Source organism: Notechis scutatus, chromosome 6 (assembly GCF_049901735.1).
Source record: "Notechis scutatus isolate UNSWTSFEM ecotype Mainland chromosome 6, rNotScu1.2, whole genome shotgun sequence".
Taxonomy (NCBI): domain Eukaryota; kingdom Metazoa; phylum Chordata; class Lepidosauria; order Squamata; family Elapidae; genus Notechis; species Notechis scutatus.
Window position 1 is genome coordinate 62197174 of NC_142014.1, and position 17125 is coordinate 62214298.

General features: G+C 38.8%; 1 protein-coding gene across 1 annotated transcript in view; it reads left to right on the forward strand.

The window, feature by feature from the left end:
* CREB3L2 (cAMP responsive element binding protein 3 like 2) overlaps positions 1-17125 on the forward strand; it is a 75532-nt gene that overhangs the window by 42832 nt on the left and 15575 nt on the right. The window contains exons 2-8 of the mRNA XM_026695075.2: positions 1924-2140; positions 9255-9427; positions 10432-10519; positions 11350-11531; positions 12930-13076; positions 13463-13521; positions 15234-15302. Of these exons, the coding sequence (XP_026550860.2) occupies positions 1924-2140; positions 9255-9427; positions 10432-10519; positions 11350-11531; positions 12930-13076; positions 13463-13521; positions 15234-15302 (935 nt within the window). The remainder of the gene's footprint in view (positions 1-1923; positions 2141-9254; positions 9428-10431; positions 10520-11349; positions 11532-12929; positions 13077-13462; positions 13522-15233; positions 15303-17125) is intronic.

Genomic DNA, 17125 nt, shown 5'->3' on the forward strand with positions numbered 1-17125 from the left:
GTCTTAATGGTTTCTTATAAGTATAGGCATGCAACAATGTGGAAGAAACTGTCATTTGTGCTTGGTTTTCACATAAAGTAAGCTACTCTAGGCTATTGTGATAAGTGTGTTTTCTTTGTGGAACACTCAGTCCAGAAAATACTGGAAAAACATATTTTTTCCTACAGCTGAAGATGGAAACGTCCATCCTCCCATGCTTAGAGCCTTGAAATAGACAGTGCCTCTGAAAATATATGTGATTTGACAACAAATCATACAGGGCTGTGCATCCCTTAGTTAGATGACATATGCTTATTCGTTCTTTTTCATTTCCCTCCGAACTTTTTTTGGTAGTGTTGAAAATTGCTTTATGTTGTTGCAGTTAAAATAATACTTTTAGCGTTTGTCACAGGGTTTTCCTGAGTTTATTTTGCAATATTTGTATTTCAACACTACACTGAATTTAATAGTTACTTTAAAAGTATCTGGAGTTCATCTAGAGCATTTCTCTTATACAACCATTTCTGCTGTTTTCTGCAAACTCCAATGAAAATGGCTGCTTCTTTGTTGAACAATTCTTGCTTTTAGGGAACTTTTCTTTATATTTTGACAAAACCTGCTTCCTTACATTTCCTTTCTAGTTCTCCTCACCAAAATAAAGAAAATAACCATTTTATTATTGTCTTGGGAAAAAGTTACAGCCATGTACTCTCAATAATAAACAACCCTTTAGGACATGGTTGCATTCATAGGCAGGCAAATACGCACACATGTAAGTGATGTGTTTAGAAATTAAATACAGAGAGTATATACTAGTGCCTGTGAACCAGTCTAACATAAAGGTGGAAAAAATACTGTAGAGTTTGGCATGCAGGTATAAGATAATGGAATTGCATATGTTTGAAAACTACCCAGGTTCCAGTTTCTACAAAATAGACTGAATTGCAAAACAATAAAGTCTGGATGTTCTCTTCTCCCCTAAACTGCTAGAACTTGACTCTTCCCATAAATTGTCTTATAAATTGATAAAGTGAAGTACATCACCGAACATCTTGTGAACACATATTTTCAGTTGCCCATAAGATGTGATGATTTTTGGCATTAAATGTTTTTAAGTGGTTGCAAGTATAAGTCCAAAGTATGCAGATAGGGAATGGAATTGAGAAAAATGTAATTATAAAGTAGCATTGCCTGCTCCTGGTAAATGGGCCTTTAATGTCTATGTTTAGAAATCCTTCTAAATATCTATGAAATTATTGGGATGGGCATATTTGGTACAGCCATAGTGTTCAAAAAAAGGAAAAGTCCTGCGTGAATCATGATGATAACGTACTTGAATACATAATATGTACTGGGTCTGTTTGTAGCTTACTGAATAGGCTACCATGAGTCCATTGTCTCCTATGTGGCTTTAAGTTAATGTGCTATAAATATAAGCTAATATGTTATAAATATTGTGTGATCAGGATAAATCAAAAATTATGGTTTCAAATTGGTAAATTAATATTGTTGTAGTTCCCTTTAGGTTTCAGTGGAGTGAGGTGGGATTGATTTCACCCTTGTTGTTGTTGTATACTCAAAAGAGCCCCATGATTGAAAGTGGATTGTGCTCACATTATGAGCTTCAGGTTGATTATGAAGAGTAGGGAAAGTGTCTTCCTTTGTAGAGCTGATGTTGTACAATAATTGTTATATTCCTAAACACGTGGTAAGAACAAGGGCATGACGAAATTGAAGCTATTTTATGACAGTTAATGAGAAGATGGAACTGAAAAATCCCCCAGATAGAAGATCTGGTATTGAGGGCTCCTTCAATTAGAGGGTGATTAATGCTGATTCTGTTATTTTTTTCCATTGTTTGGTCACTGATCATTGGGTGGAACCAATGTAAAATATGACATAAGGTTTTTATTAAATTCATTCTGTTCTTTCCCTTTCTTACAGCCCTTCACAGAACTCCTTGATGACTTTTCTCAGGATGTTTTGGGACAGCTTTTGAACGATCCTTTCCTGTCTGAGAAAAATGAGATGATGGAAGTGGAGTTATCGCCAGTTTCTCCAGCTCCTCTCATCCAGGCAGAGCATAGCTATTCCCTTTGTGGGGACTCTCGGCCCCAGTCTCCACTGACCCATATTTCAGCTGATGACAATTTCAATGAAGGTAAAAGAGTGTAATGAATTTTGCTTACCAACTTCTAGAAATAACACTCTCTCTCCTTAAGGTGTAACCTGTCTAGAATCTTGGAAGTAGGCAATGGGATATGAATAACTTAGAATTTCAGACGTTTCCAAAGGGTTGTCAGGAAAAAAAAATTAATAAAAAAAATTGGTTACTGTTCTGTTGGCTTATGAGCAACTGGCAGCCTCTTTGGAGACCTAAAGTGGGACAGTAGGTTTGAGTATTTTGAAAAAGTGAAGCTATATTTAGTTTGTATAATTGTAAATAAACTCAAATATTGCAAACTGCCATTAGCCTCTGGTGAACATATCTGCAGAAAATACTTTATACTAAATAAATAAAAAAATACTTTTTATTTATTTTAGAAACCTGCTTGATTCCAAAATGATTCTGGGCAGCAAAGAGAGGTGGAAGATTTATTTTGTCTGACCATTGTTCTGGTTGTGGCAATATATGCTGCTAAAATCATTTTGATATGCATTTATTTATTTGGACCTTGCTTAACCCCCTGCAAACAAATTAAATCACACATTTCTAAAAGCTATTATTATTCTTACCATTTTCAAGTGATAATTCATGACTTTTTTTTTCTTGAATAAGTAAAACTATGTGAGAGTATTTTTTTTAAAATATACGAATTCATAATCTTGGCAAATGTAGAAGATCTTAAGTGAAGACCTAAACGTAGAAAGGGAATTAAAGCATGTCTTTTTTATGGAATAAAATCTACAACTTGAACGTTGAAGTATTCATATTCCAGACAGTGTCATTTCCATTTCTTTATTGCTCTCACATTATTATTTTTCATAGGGAGGGGGCAGTACATATTCACAAAATGGCTGCCATCTTGAGGATGGCTGATCATAATCTGCCCATTGATGAAGACAAACTGGAGAGATTGCTCCCTGCCACTCCTATTACCTCAGGTGATCTCTGACATTTTTCTGGGCAATTGGACATACTTCAAATGAAGTATAGAGCTATTATTTTTATTTCGTAAAGAATGTTATGGAGCCTGTGCAGAACTCCAGAGCATTCTTGTTATGCAAGACTGCTTTGCTTTCCAGCATGAGAGCTTTTGTTTCATTTTTTTTCAAAACTGAAAATCACCAAAGAAATTGCAACCAGGTGGACCTGGGAGTTCACCAGGATGCTGTGTCTGTCTGTTCCTCTCATTATTGATCAGTTATAATTATTATTTTTCTATTGAAAATAGACAATTATATCCAAGATCTTAGGGAACCCAAGACTTAGAGTTACTCATACTTCTGGTGAATCATTGATGATTTTTTTAAATGTTCTAAGCGCTGATGCCTGCTTATCAAGCCTGCTGAGATATAATTGGATAAGAGCTGGAATAAAACAATACGTTTTTTTCCTTCCTCCTTCGTATAGTTTCAGTTTCTCCCACATACTGAGATTTCCCCTTTAAAAGAAAATAGTGGTTGGAAACAGAATCTTAATTCATATTGCAGTGGAGTCTAATTGTTTTTTGATAGCAAATTTCTTGACAGGTATAAGCAATCCAAGTCAAGCTTTAGGCCAGACTGAGATTTTGTCAAGGGAAAGTTGCCAAGATCACTGTGACAGTATACAAAAATTAAAGTGAATATGCATGACACCATTTCCCTTATTCCCAACGGCTCTTTAACCAGAATGTGAAACTTTTCTAAAGTTAAGAATGTCACACAGATGTATTTCATTCTGGTTAGCATGAACTGGAATTTGAAACCAAGAAATTAGTCAGAAAGTAAATTACTGACTATTGCATCATTCTGTGGTGATGTGTTTAAGAAAAGAATCTCCTATTAAATATACTGTATTTTTGTCAGACCCTGAAATCTGCATCATGGATATATTATATCAGCATTACTAGAATTCATTTAAGGTTATACTACTTTCATGTTACTCTGTAAAGTTTACTTTGCTAACGTTTATTTAAATATATGAAGGGAACCCCATCTTTCATATTAATTGCTTTTGTTGTAAAAAGCACTTTTTATTAAATTAGAAATAAGATTTTTTTCACTCACTGTGTTTGGTTTTTCCCCTCAAGTGGCGATTGCCAATTTGTGAAATTCTAATTTGGCTCAATATAGGTACAGTATTTATGTAACACCCTAAAGCTATTTTTCCTAGAATCCAATTTTTAAAGAAAGAGTAAATTATGATACAGTGCAAATAATAATTCGTTAAATGTTGGGAAAATAAAAATTTGTTTGGCATCAGAATAATAAATACCAGACAGATATATCTTGGTTATCTCATTCTTTGAAACCTGTTTTTTCTATAATATTTTGTTACATATATTTTAATCTTGTATTTGTTGACATTTTTAAAAAATGCAGTAAAAGGTGGTTCCTAAATCGTTATTTTATGTTTTTTGTTTATTTACTACAACTATTTTTTGTTGATTTACTGTGGCTGTTATTTTGTTTATATATCATTAGATTCCTGAAGGCTTTGAGTAATTTACATCTACCAGTAGTAAAAGATTTAAAAAGTACAGGTAGTCCTTGACTTACAACCACAATTGAGCCCAAAATTTCTATTGTTAAGTGATACATTTGTTAAGAGAGTTTTGTCCTATATTACGACATTTCTTGCCACAGTTGTTAAGTGAATCATTGAAGTTAACAGAATCGTTAAGGTTGTGTTACTAACTTAACTGCAAAGAAATAGGGTACATCAGCAGATTTTTATACGGGGACTTTATCCAGAGTGTGGATGTTTATACATGCTGATTCTAGGGTGACACTTGAGGGGCATGTGTGTGTGTGTCTGTGTTTGTCTCTCTGTGTGTGTGTGTGTGTTTGTGTGTATAAGTATGTATTCTTGTGAACATGCAGTTCCGTTGGGAGACCTAATTTAATTAACTTATTACATTAATTTAATTTGTGTTTGAAGACCTTATCCTTTGATATGTGGATTAGGTCTGGGTAATTTATTTGGGGGTTTGAGGAATTTTGCTAATTTTAATTGATTAACTTAGTTTCAGCTTGACTATCAATCATCTAGTGGAAACACTGATTCTGAGACCATTGTGGATTCAGTTAATATTTTTAAGGGAAGATGGAAACAGTATAAAGAAGAAAATACATTTGGATTTAAAAACGTATCTCAATGGCTGGATTCTAAAGTGAGAAGTAATTTCCCTGGAATGTAGGCCTCTGGCCTTCTACATATGTTTGGAAACTCTTCACTTGGTCCTTTGAGAACCAGGACTTACTACAGAAAACAAATTCCTATCAGAGCTGGACTCTTACGCAGTCTGAACCTTGGATCCCTGAAACTGGTGACCGCCCTGCTAAACAAAAAGCTCTTCACAATTTTTCCTGCACATATAATCCTTCAGTTTATCTCCTGCTTCTCCTCATTCCCACCCACCCACCCACCCACCCACTCCCTTTCCTTTCCATTTAATCATTCCACTCCTGCCTGTCGGAAAAAGATTCCAGTGTTTGACCATTGCACAGAAGTTCCTTTGTTGAGAGCAAAGCAAAGTGTGCCTTTCAGTACCTGTGGAATTAGAGCGAAAGGAAGGAGGAGGTGAGGGAGCAGACAAACTCTGGGCAACTCTGAAAGGAAAATATTTCATACATGAATACCAGTCTCTCACCTGGTAGGATAAGAGAGTGTGCTAGTATTACAGAAGCCTAAAAAAAAGGGTGAGTGAGGGGTTTATGCATGCTTTGCTGTGAGTAATCTGTGAGTAGAATCTGCCTATGGGTTGTATTTATGAGGTAGATATCAAGAGGGATAATAGCTATTCCTAGTGCCAGATGTTAACAGAATAGTAAGCCTTTTCTAAGAAACGTCTCGGTTTTGAGATAAGTTTTTAATGGGTCAAGAATCTCTTATGCATAAGTGAGGTTTCTTTTTTCCCCTCAATGCAGTTTTTTTTCCTCCCATGTTGATCCTTCTTGGCACAGCTTAGATTACTGTTTTGAAGTGTTTGATTACAGGATGTACTATACATATTTATTTTTGCTTGTAATTTTTCTTGGCTCGGCCAATGTAATTCAAATTATATCTTCCCTTGCCAATGGGAGACGTTTTAAAATTACAGCCATGGGGTGTAATTACTAGCATCAAATGTAAAAAAAAAAAAAACCTGTCACCTTCCTGTTGCTGAATTGAAGGCTGCAGAAATAGAAGGCTGCAGGAGGATTTTCCTCTCAAACTTAGTACCCCCCCCCCTGTCCTGTTGTGGACAGATCTCTTGGTAATTGCATTCTGTGACAATAAATATCTCCTATCTTTAAGAAAGGTGACTCAATCCATCAGCTCTGTAACATTTTACCAAAGAGACGTTGTTGAAGAGGATAGCAGCAAGCAATCATGACATGGGTCTGAAATGATATACACAGAGAAAGTCATAGAGGCCTAAGATTCCTCTGGCTCTTGTCCTTAATACAGCTAATTCTCGACTTACAACCACATTTGGGACCAGAATTTTTGGTCTGCTAAGCAAGGTGAATATTAAATGAGTGCCGCCTATTTTTACGACCTTGTTTGCTACTGTTAAGCAAATTACTGCAGCTGGTAAGTGAGTCATGAGGCTGTTAAGTGAATCTTAACAACTTAAAGGCGCCTCAGTGGTGAGAGTGCAGTACTGCAGGCTACTTCTGCTGACTTCCAACTGCCTGCAATTTGGCAGTTCGGCTCTCACCAGGCTCAAGGTTGACTCAGCCTTCCATTCTTCCAAGGTGGGTAAAATGAGGACCCAAATTGTTGGGGGCAATGTGCTGATTCTGTAAACCGCTTAGAGAGGGCTATAAAGCACTGTAAAGTGGTGTATAAGTCTAAGTGCTACTGCTATTGCTAAGTGAATCTGGCTTCCTCCATTGAGTTTGCTCATTGGAAGCCAGCTGGGAAGGTTGCAAATGGCGATCACGTGACTCTGCAACTGTTGTAAACACATACACATGCCAAGTGCCTAATTCTGATCATGTGACCATGGGGGTGCTGGGATGGTCATAAGTGTGAGGACTGGTGTTTTTTCTTCTTCTCAGTGCCATTGTAACATCACATGGTCCCTAAATGAATGGCTGTAAGTCAAGAATAACCTGTAATTCAAAGGAATTTTTAATTTTTGAGTGGATGCCATATAACTTGCTGGTGATTTGAAATATACAAGAGGGCCTCCAAGAAGCATCTAGCTAGCTGTTGCTGGAAAAGGGATAAGGAGCACTGTAATTAGAATTTAAAAAGTCTGAAAGGAGACCTCCACCTCTCAACAGTTTGGTTCAGTTTCCTTTGTATTTCTCCACTTGCAGTTTTATGGTGCTGATTTTGACTCTCTTAGGAGCCCCTGTTTCATTCTTTTGCTAGCTGTAGTACAGGTAGTCCTTGCCTTACAAGCATTTGTTTAGTGACCGAAAAAAGTGTTTTTTTCACACTTTAAACCATAACAGCATCTCCATAGTCATGTGATCAAAATTCAGACGCTTGGCAACTGACTCATACTTATGACGATTGCAACATCTTGGGGGTCATGTGATCACCTTTTGCGACCTTCTGACAAGAAAATCAATGGAGAAGTCAGTTCACTTAACAACCATGTTGCTAACATAATAATTGCTGTGATTCATTTAATAACTGGCAAGAAAGTTCGTAAAATGGCCCCCAAACCTGTTCAATAACTATCTTACTTAGCAACAAAAATGTGGGGCTCAATTGTGGTTATAAATCAAGGACTACCTGAATCTTTTTAAAAATAAAATCAGCTGCAGAAAACAAGGCCACGATGCAGTGATTTATCTATAGGGTCCAAAGTGGAATGTTTGGCCCTTTTAATCCCTTTAAAAAAAATCGCTAAGAGGAAGTCTGTTTTTAAGAAAGTAAAAAATGTGCTAAGCCTGTTGAAGATTTAACACATGATTTCTACTTATTTTTGTTCACAGAAAACCAATATTAAGATCCACTGTCATTATCAATCCATTAGCTGCTGAAAATTCAGAAGCTGATCTTGGGGGCTCAGGAATGACCCCAAAGAGGGCGCAGCCACTGGTCACCAAATTTGCTTTAAACCTCCAAATTAGCTTTTCCTGGCCTAGTTAGTCCACAGACAGCTGGCTGGAAATTCAGGCGTTTGAAATCTCAGTGCTTTTGAAAGATGGGGGCTGGGGAAGGAATCCGTCAATGGCTTGTGACTAGGTCAAGAATGACCTTATTCCCACTGAACATGTTTGATACAGCTTCAGCTTTAGACTCACTACCATCAAAAATGTTGGGAAGAGAAATGATAAAAAAAATGTTTTTGTTTGTGCCTGCCAGATTGTAGAATATCTTCTCTTATTTATTTAGCAAATGTTATTTATGTACTTATTTAGCAAATTAGTATATTTCAGCAAATGTATATATTTTTAAAGGGCCTTGATTTGCATTACATATTCTGCAGCTGTTTCTAAACTTCTATTTATTCTTGCTTCATTTTTTTATCATTTAAGGCCATGCTGCTTTATTTGCCAATGATTTTGTTTATCATTAGAGTTTTAAAATAAACAAATATAGCTTATAAATTAACCAAGCCTTTCACAGTTTCATGAATTTTATTCCCACTGTCTTTTCCTATCACACTAGGCTCTGAGGAAGAGACTAGAATTTTAAGACAACACAACAATATTTTATTTTAAAAGCCTTTCTCTTCCAAATCTCAAGAGCTCAAGGGAAGTTGAACAGCCCCAGTGGCAGAGATGGGGATATATAATAAGCAATAGTTTGGTTGGCTTTAACACAGACCTCCGGCTGCTTGTCTGATGGCTTGTTTAGTCTTGTTGGAGGTTTTTTCTTAGCAATCTTCAGTAATTACCTTGTTTTGTGTCCTCAGCCAATTCACCTTCACCCCAGGTCTGTGTAGAGGCTGCAGTTTAAAGCCCCAGGTTTCTCTCTGAAGTAAAAGCCCAAAAGAGGAAATAAAAAGCATTGTTTAATTAATTAAATGCTTTCTCCGCCACATTTCCTCTCCTCTCCTCAGCTTGGATTTGCATACTCTGGTTTTCTTCTCCCTCCCTCCCCTCCCCTTGATTTCTATGGAAATCTGTCCATTTCTGGCTCTTAATGTGTGCTTTGTTTTCATTTCTCACTCTTCCAGCTGACTTGGAAAATGAAGACTGGTGCCTGGGATCAGAGCTGACGTCAGCCAACATAAAGACAGAACCAGCAGTGACTGAAGCATCCGGCCTTGCTCCGTCAGGCAGTCTTAGTGCTTTGCCCAACTCCACCGTCCTGGAGGGGGAACATCCACCGATGCAGGATGATGGCCCAGTATGGTTTCTGTTACTCAAAGACTTGATTAGCAAATGCATAATGTCCCTAGACCAGGGGTCCCCAAACTTGGCAACTTTAAGACTTGTGGACTTTAACTCCACAACTCCACAAATTGAAGTCCACAAGTCTTAAAGTTGCCAAATTTGAGGACCCCTGCCCTAGACAATGAGACACATAGTTCCTTATCTAATTTGAGGCAGAGTTGATAGAGAAGACAGACGTAAAATTGTAAGTCCCAGTCACATGATGTTTTGCTCAACAACTGAAGGAGAAATAAGGTCATAAGTCCATTGTGGTCATGTGATTTACCACTTAACGACTGCAATGCTTAGTGACAGAGTTGCTTTGTCCCAACTGTGGTCTACCTTTACTATGGCAAACCAAGCGAAAGACCTGCTTGCCAGCTTTCCATTTCTGATCTACATATCCCATGTGGAAGACTCCATTCAGGAGTATCTGAAAATGGTTCCTCCCATTCTATGAGAACTCATTTGCTGGGAATTGAGTGGCATATACATTTAATAAGTTATGGCTCATTGCATAGTCAGCCAGATTTTTAGCCTGGATTTGGCATTTTTATCCACCTAACAGGACTCTTCCCAAATACCTAGGATAGGTAGATGTGGATGTTTGATAATAAAAGTATTGTTGCAGGATGTAAGCTGTTCTGAGTAAGGCTGCCTTTTGCAATTGATCAATGGTGATAGAATTGTTATTGTATGCTCCATTCCATATATGGAGTATGTCCCATGCTCTATATGGATACAGTCATCAATGTCATCAATAGTTGGAGCATGAGATATGCCTCTAATGGTATCTTGCAGACATGCCTCCAATGGTATCTTGCATGAGGAGGGTATCAGAAAGCTAAGGTCCACCCAGAGTTAATGAAGAAAGTGATGCCACACATGCTTTCATGTTATTTAATAAAGCAGAAAAGGGATAACAATCTGCCCTGATTCTAAAAATGTTTATTTCTTTTTAAATTTCTTGTCTTTCAGACTAAATCAGAGAGTCACAACGTTCTTCCTGAGATTAAACTGGAGCCGCATGAAGTGGATCAGTTTTTGAACTTTTCATCCAAGGAAGGTTTGTTATTTAGCATAGAGTTCCCTCTGTACAATGATTGGCAAGAAAGAACATTATTTTTGATCAGGACTGCGTGTGGTTTAGAATTATTCAGTAGACACACGGAGAAACTGGGTCCCAAGGGAACTGTTGTTTTAGCTAAAAAAGGAGGGTGGGGAGAAGAGCAGGAGATAGAGGTTTTAGGGTGCCCCTGGCAAGCAACGTGTCCTGTCTGCTCATAGTCATTGTCCAAAGGAAGAATGCAGTGAGTTTAAGATGCTCTACTCTTCCTCTGAGCCACCTAATTACAATGAGAAAACTGCTTAAAGGATGCTCAGGCTTTATCAGTGCCCCTTTTTCTGAGCTGTTGATCTTGGCAGGTGCCAACAATTCCAATCTCTTTTATCCAAGTATGTCTACACACTGGGGGTGATTGAAGCACTGCCTTTTGTTTTTACTTGTGTCACAACATATATAAAATAAGGGGATAACATTGATTGTATAGTTGTGGCTGCTGTCTTAACAATTCGATACCTTTATGATGTCTGCACATGGATTCAGATTATGCATTCATAATCTGATTGGCACTTATAAATTTCCCTTAGCCCATTTTTTTCTAGTTTGGATATCCAGGTAGTTTATAGTTTGCAAAACAAGACTGTTATTTTTCAAACTCAATCACACGACTGAGACAAAGTACCGTAGAAGAGAGAGAATTCACAGTCCCAAAGATGTACCTATAGCTCAGGATTTTTGAATCGTAGCATCTAATAACTGGGAGCCCTCTTTTTTCCGATATTTTAAAACACACTCTCTATTTTATTCTTCCTCCTCTTGTTTTTCTCCTGCAGTGGTGGATACGCTACACATGCCTCCAACACCACCCAGCAGCCACGGCAGTGATTCTGAGGGTGGACAAAGCCCAACCCGGTCCCTCCCACCATCAAGTCCCACCCACTTGCAGGCCACTGTTAAAGTGACTTCACGCACAGCTTCCGCCCTTACCAATTCACCTCTCTTAACAGCACCACATGTAAGAGACAGTGGCCTCTGCCTTTTGCTTTTAATTCAGGCATTTTGTTTGAATTAATTGGGTACATTGATTGATATTATGATTTGTCCCATTTAGCAAGTGCCTCATACTTCAAAATATTGTTACAGGTGAAGAACAGTAATTAAGAGGATCTGGCTCTGTTGAAGAACGCACTTTATAAAATAAGGCTGCCCTCAGAATGTGTAGTTAGAATGTTCCAGGCATTTAATTCGTAGCCATTTCCATTTGTCTACAGACAATCCTCGCTTAATGACCAGTTTCTTAGCAACTATTCAGAGTTAGGACAGATTCCTCAAAAGGCACTTACAACCTGGTTCCAGAGTTCTGACGATGAACCCTCCTCCCCACGGTTACATAAGCACATTTCTGCCGTTTTTATGGCTGGTTGCAGCATTTTGTGGTCATGTATTTACGATTTGCAATTTTTTTTTTCTGGTTTCAGACCCTTTCAGGCAATTTCCACATACGCACACACACAAAAACCTCCAAAAGAAATGAAGGGACTTACTTTACATGTTTGCTTTGTGATCTCTGCAAAAATTTTTTGTAAAATTGGGTTGGTCATGAGGGTGCCTTGACTTACAATGGAAATTCCAAGCTCCATTATAGTTGTAAGTCAAGGACTACCTGTATATATAAAAAAGAAAGATGTTAAAATGTTGCTCTGCTGTCTGCCTGATTAATTCTACAGCTCTGCCTCTCTCCATTATGAATATTTATTTTTGTATGAATATATACATACCCCCCCAATGTTTCACTACAATATTTAGCTAACAGCCTAAATAATTAAAAACATGCCGATTGATTAGGAAGTGCCTTGATGAATTGGAATGTTAATTTAAAAGAAAACATTGTCAATATAAATACTTCTAGAAACTTAAAAAGCAAAACAAGGGCACTTTATTCCTTCAATTTTAGAGTGCGTTGAAATTCTTGAGTCTATTACTGTATTTTTCTCTCCGTAAGATGCACTCCCCCCTCCAAAAGTGAGCGGAAATGCCTATAAATCTTAATGGAGCGAAAAATACGGCTGCGTTGGTGGAGTCCTTTTACAGTGCTGAACCCCGCCTCTTCTATCTTTGTCATTGCCCGTTTTCCTGCACTAAACCTAGGTGCATCTTATGGTCAGGTGTGTCTTATAGTGTGAAAAATACGGTATATTAAGTAAATCTATTACATTAATTGGGTAGTGGTCCTTTAAACCAAGTCTTTACTGCTTTGGAAAACAGAAGTTCTTGCTTGCTTGCATATTTAATTCTAATATATTTGTTTGGTGTCATGATCATAAATTTAACAATCTTAAATTTGACATTTAAGAAAATGTTGCCCATGCTTACCAGCGCATTCTTTTCCCTTTTCCTCACCCTCTTGTCAAAGAAACTGCAGGGCACAGGTCCCCTAATCTTGACAGAGGAGGAGAAGAGAACTTTGATAGCAGAAGGCTATCCCATACCTACAAAACTTCCCCTCACCAAAGCAGAAGAGAAAGCACTGAAGAAAATACGAAGAAAGATAAAGAACAAGGTAAGACAACTTGGTCGCTTAAACATCGGTTCCTACAATATCCCTCCCCCCAGCACTTTCCCCCATCTTTCCATCAAGCAGGGAAGAGGAGCCTAATGGACCATCGTCCCCCTGTGAATTTTCCACTCTTAAAAGCCATCCAGTTCTTTGCTGTCTTTCTGTGGGTGTAAACTATGTCTGTGCTTGCTGTTCTCTGCCTCCAAGTTTGCCTGCAGCTGAATTAAAAATATTTTAACTGCCTTTCTGTCCTAAGATTAACCTCCAAAGGGAACATGGTTTTGCAGGATTTTTGTATTCTGTTACTGAGTAACCATAGTTCCCCCCCCCTCCTCTGTTGGTTTAGTTTGATCTGGTTTTGTGAAGGGTGCTGCTATTTTCTCTTCTAGATTTCTGCCCAAGAAAGCAGGCGGAAAAAGAAAGAATACATGGACACCTTGGAAAAGAGGTGAGCAATAGATTCCATCTGATCAAACCTCTAAGAAGGTTGACCAAACTTAGATCCCAATTGTAGGAGATGTTTGTTTGCAGCATGTCTGTGATCAAGAATCCCCTTTAGAAAGCAAGCTGTTTGAGGGAGGAGGGTAGATGGGCCAAGGGCCTAATTCAATTTAAAGAGATCCAGCTCTTGAGAAGTTGCCTTGCTGTGCTGAAAGGAACCACTATGGCCTCCAAAATTTGGAAGTACACATGCCTTCTATGCCCCCTAGTGGCTACTAAGAGGGGGGAAATCAAACTTATTGACTGCATAAGGAACAGGCTATGCATAATAAAAGTACACTGCTCAAAAAATAAAGGGAACACAAAAATAAGATATCCTAGATCTGAATGAATGAAATATTCTTATTAAATACTTCGTTCATTACATAGTTGAAAGTGCTGACAACAAAATCACACAAAAATTATCAATGGAAATCAAATTTAGCAACCCATGGAGGTCTAGATTTGGAGTTACACTCAAAATTAAAGTGGAAAAAAACACTACCGGCTGATCCAACTTTGATGTAATGTCCTTAAAACAAGTCAGAATGAGGCTCAGTAGTGTGTGTGGCCTCCACGTGCCCGTATGACCTCCCTACAATGCCTGGGCATGCTCCTGATGAGGTGGCAGATGGTCTCCTGAGGGATCTCCTCCCACACCTGGACTAAAGCATCCCCCAACTCCTGGACAGTCTGTGGTGCAAAGTGGCGTTGGTGGATGGAGCGAGACATAATGTCCCAGATGTGCTCAATTGGATTCAGGTCTGGGGAACGGGCGGGCCAGTCCATAGCATCAATGCCTTCATCTTGCAGGAACTGCTGATACACTCCAGCCACATGAGGTCTAGCATTATCTTGCATTAGGAGGAACCCAGGGCCAACTGCACCAGCATATGGTCTCACAAGGGGTCTGAGGATCTCATCTCGGTACCTAATGGCAGTCAGGCTACCTCTGGCGAGCACATGTGCGGCCCTCTAAAGAAATGCCATCCCACACCATTACTGACCCACTGCCAAACCAGTCATGCTGGAAGATGTTGCAGGCAGCAAAAAGTTCTCCACGGCATCTCCAGACCCTGTCACGTCTGCATTCAAAAGTGACCAAACCATCAGCCAGAAAGCATAGGAACTGAGAAATGGTCTGTGGTCACCACCTGCAGAACCACTCCTTTATTGGGGATGTCTTGCTACCTGCCTATGCTTTCCACCTGTTGTCTATTCCATTTGCACAACAGCATGTGAAATTGATTGTCAATCAGTGTTGCTACCTAAGTGGACAGTTTTATTTCACAGAAGTGTGATTGACTTTACATTGTGTTGTTTAAGTGTTCCCTTTATTTTTTTTGAGCAGTGTATAAAGATATTGAAATAAAACTAGCATAGCAGCCATGATCTAATATGCCCAGGCTGAGAATAAAACTTGGAGCAGACTGTGCTGGTAAAACATGACTCTTTTGTTTATTTCTCAATGTTGTAAAGACTTCGCCATCCTTCTTAAACTCAGGTTTTTTTTTTACAGCACACGCTATTCTTGGTTATAAAATCCAAGGCCACTTTGATAAATGGAAATCTCATGACAAATTCTTATTTAATCCTCGTAGCAATTCAGAAGGTATGCATCATTATTGTTGGTTAACCAAACGCAGAACTTTAAACCTTTGATTTTCATTGATTTCCAAGGGTTGAATCCTGCTCAACTGAGAACAGTGAGCTTCGCAAGAAAGTGGAAGTTCTGGAGAATACAAACCGGTAAGATATGCAATCCTAGTTAAAAGAAACACCTTATTTCTTTTCATACTGTATTTTGAACTGAACAAAACTGGAATGGCCAGGAGACCAACCAGCTAAACTATTTTTGTATAAATGTGTCAATAGATCTGAATTTCCAAAAAGGCCCAGATGACACCCCCAAAAATGGGATGTGAAATAAGTCCCATTAGTTATCACAGCATCCTTTAGAACCAGGATCTAAAATTCCTTGCTGTACCACTCTTCTTACATGAGCCAAATTATAGGTGGTTGTTAACTTACGAGCCCAAATTTTCCATTGCTAAGCAAGACAGCTGTTAAATAACTTGTGTCCCATTTTATGTCCTTTTTTTCCCCACTGTTGTTAAGCAAATCATTGCAGTTGTTAAGTGAATCATGCAGTTGTTACGCAAGTCTGCCTTCCCCCCCATTGACTTTCTTTCCGGAAGCCAACTGGGCAAGTTATAAATGTGGATTGTGTGACCCTGGGACACTGTAACTGTCATAAATACAGGTAGTCCTCAACTTACAACAGTTCATTTAGTGACTGTTCAAAGTTACAACAGCATTGAAAAAAGTGACATGCCCGTTTTTCACACTTACGACCTTTGTAGTAGCCCCCTGATCATGTGATCAACATTCAGATGTTTGACAACTGACTCGTATCTATGACTGTCGCTATGTCCCAAAAGGCACGTGATTCCCCTTTTGCAACCTTTTGACAAGCATCAGTGGGGAAGCCGGATTCACTTAACAATCTAATTTATCAACTGCAGTGATTCACTGAACAATTGTGGCAAGAATGGTCGTAAAATGGGGCAAAACTCACCCAAATAATGAAATGTTGGGCTCAGTTGTGGTTGTAAGTCGAGGACCACCTGTATATACCAGTTGCCAAAGGCCCAAATTTTGATCCTGTGACTGTAGGGATGTTGCAAGAGTTGTAAGTGTGAAAACTGGCCATGTGACTTTCACCAGGGTCATTATAATTTAGAATGGTCATTAACAGAATGGCGGTCAGTTGAGGGCTACCTGGATGAACTGGAAGAAGCAGAGAATCTGTGATGACCCGGAATGTAACACAAACATCACAAAATCCAAAACGTAAATAAATGTCCTTTAATACCTCCAACTTGGCCCCATTGTTCAATAATACTCAGTTGGAGATAAAACATACTCAAAAATAGTCTTCAAAAGAAAGCAATACAGTCCGAAATTAATGAGCAGATAGAGGTGAAATAACAAACCAAACAAACTACAATGATGAAATTTCCACAACGGGACAGGATAATTATTTACCAAATTCAAGGAGATAACAAGGCACAGTCTGTTGGAAGGACACCAACCAAGATAACTTCAGACCAAAGTAAAACACGATTTGTTTCCAACGTTTGCCAGTATGCAGGTCCAAACTCTTATTCAGTTGTCACCCCTGCAGCCCATGAAGAGGTTCAAGGCCCCCTCCTCCTGAGGAGACCACGTCTCTCCCTTATCCTCTCCTCCCTGCAAGTGCCCTAGGATGGAGGGGGGATGGGCCTGGGTCCTCTGATTGCTCAGCCTGCCTCTGCCCTTCCCCAACCTCCTCCACAACCTCCGGAGCCACACTTCCATTCCCTGTCGGCTGTTCCTCCTCTCTCAGAGTCAGTCTCCATCAGGGGCATGACAGAATCAGTGGTTTTATTGACGTGGCTGGGATTTGTAGTTCTGTGATAATATTGAGAAGGGTCCTCCAGAATTTCTACTCCTTTGATAGTAGAATGTTCTCTGTGAAGCTTGGAAATGATCTGTTGGTGTGCGTGTGTTTCGTGTAGATGATTTCAGTA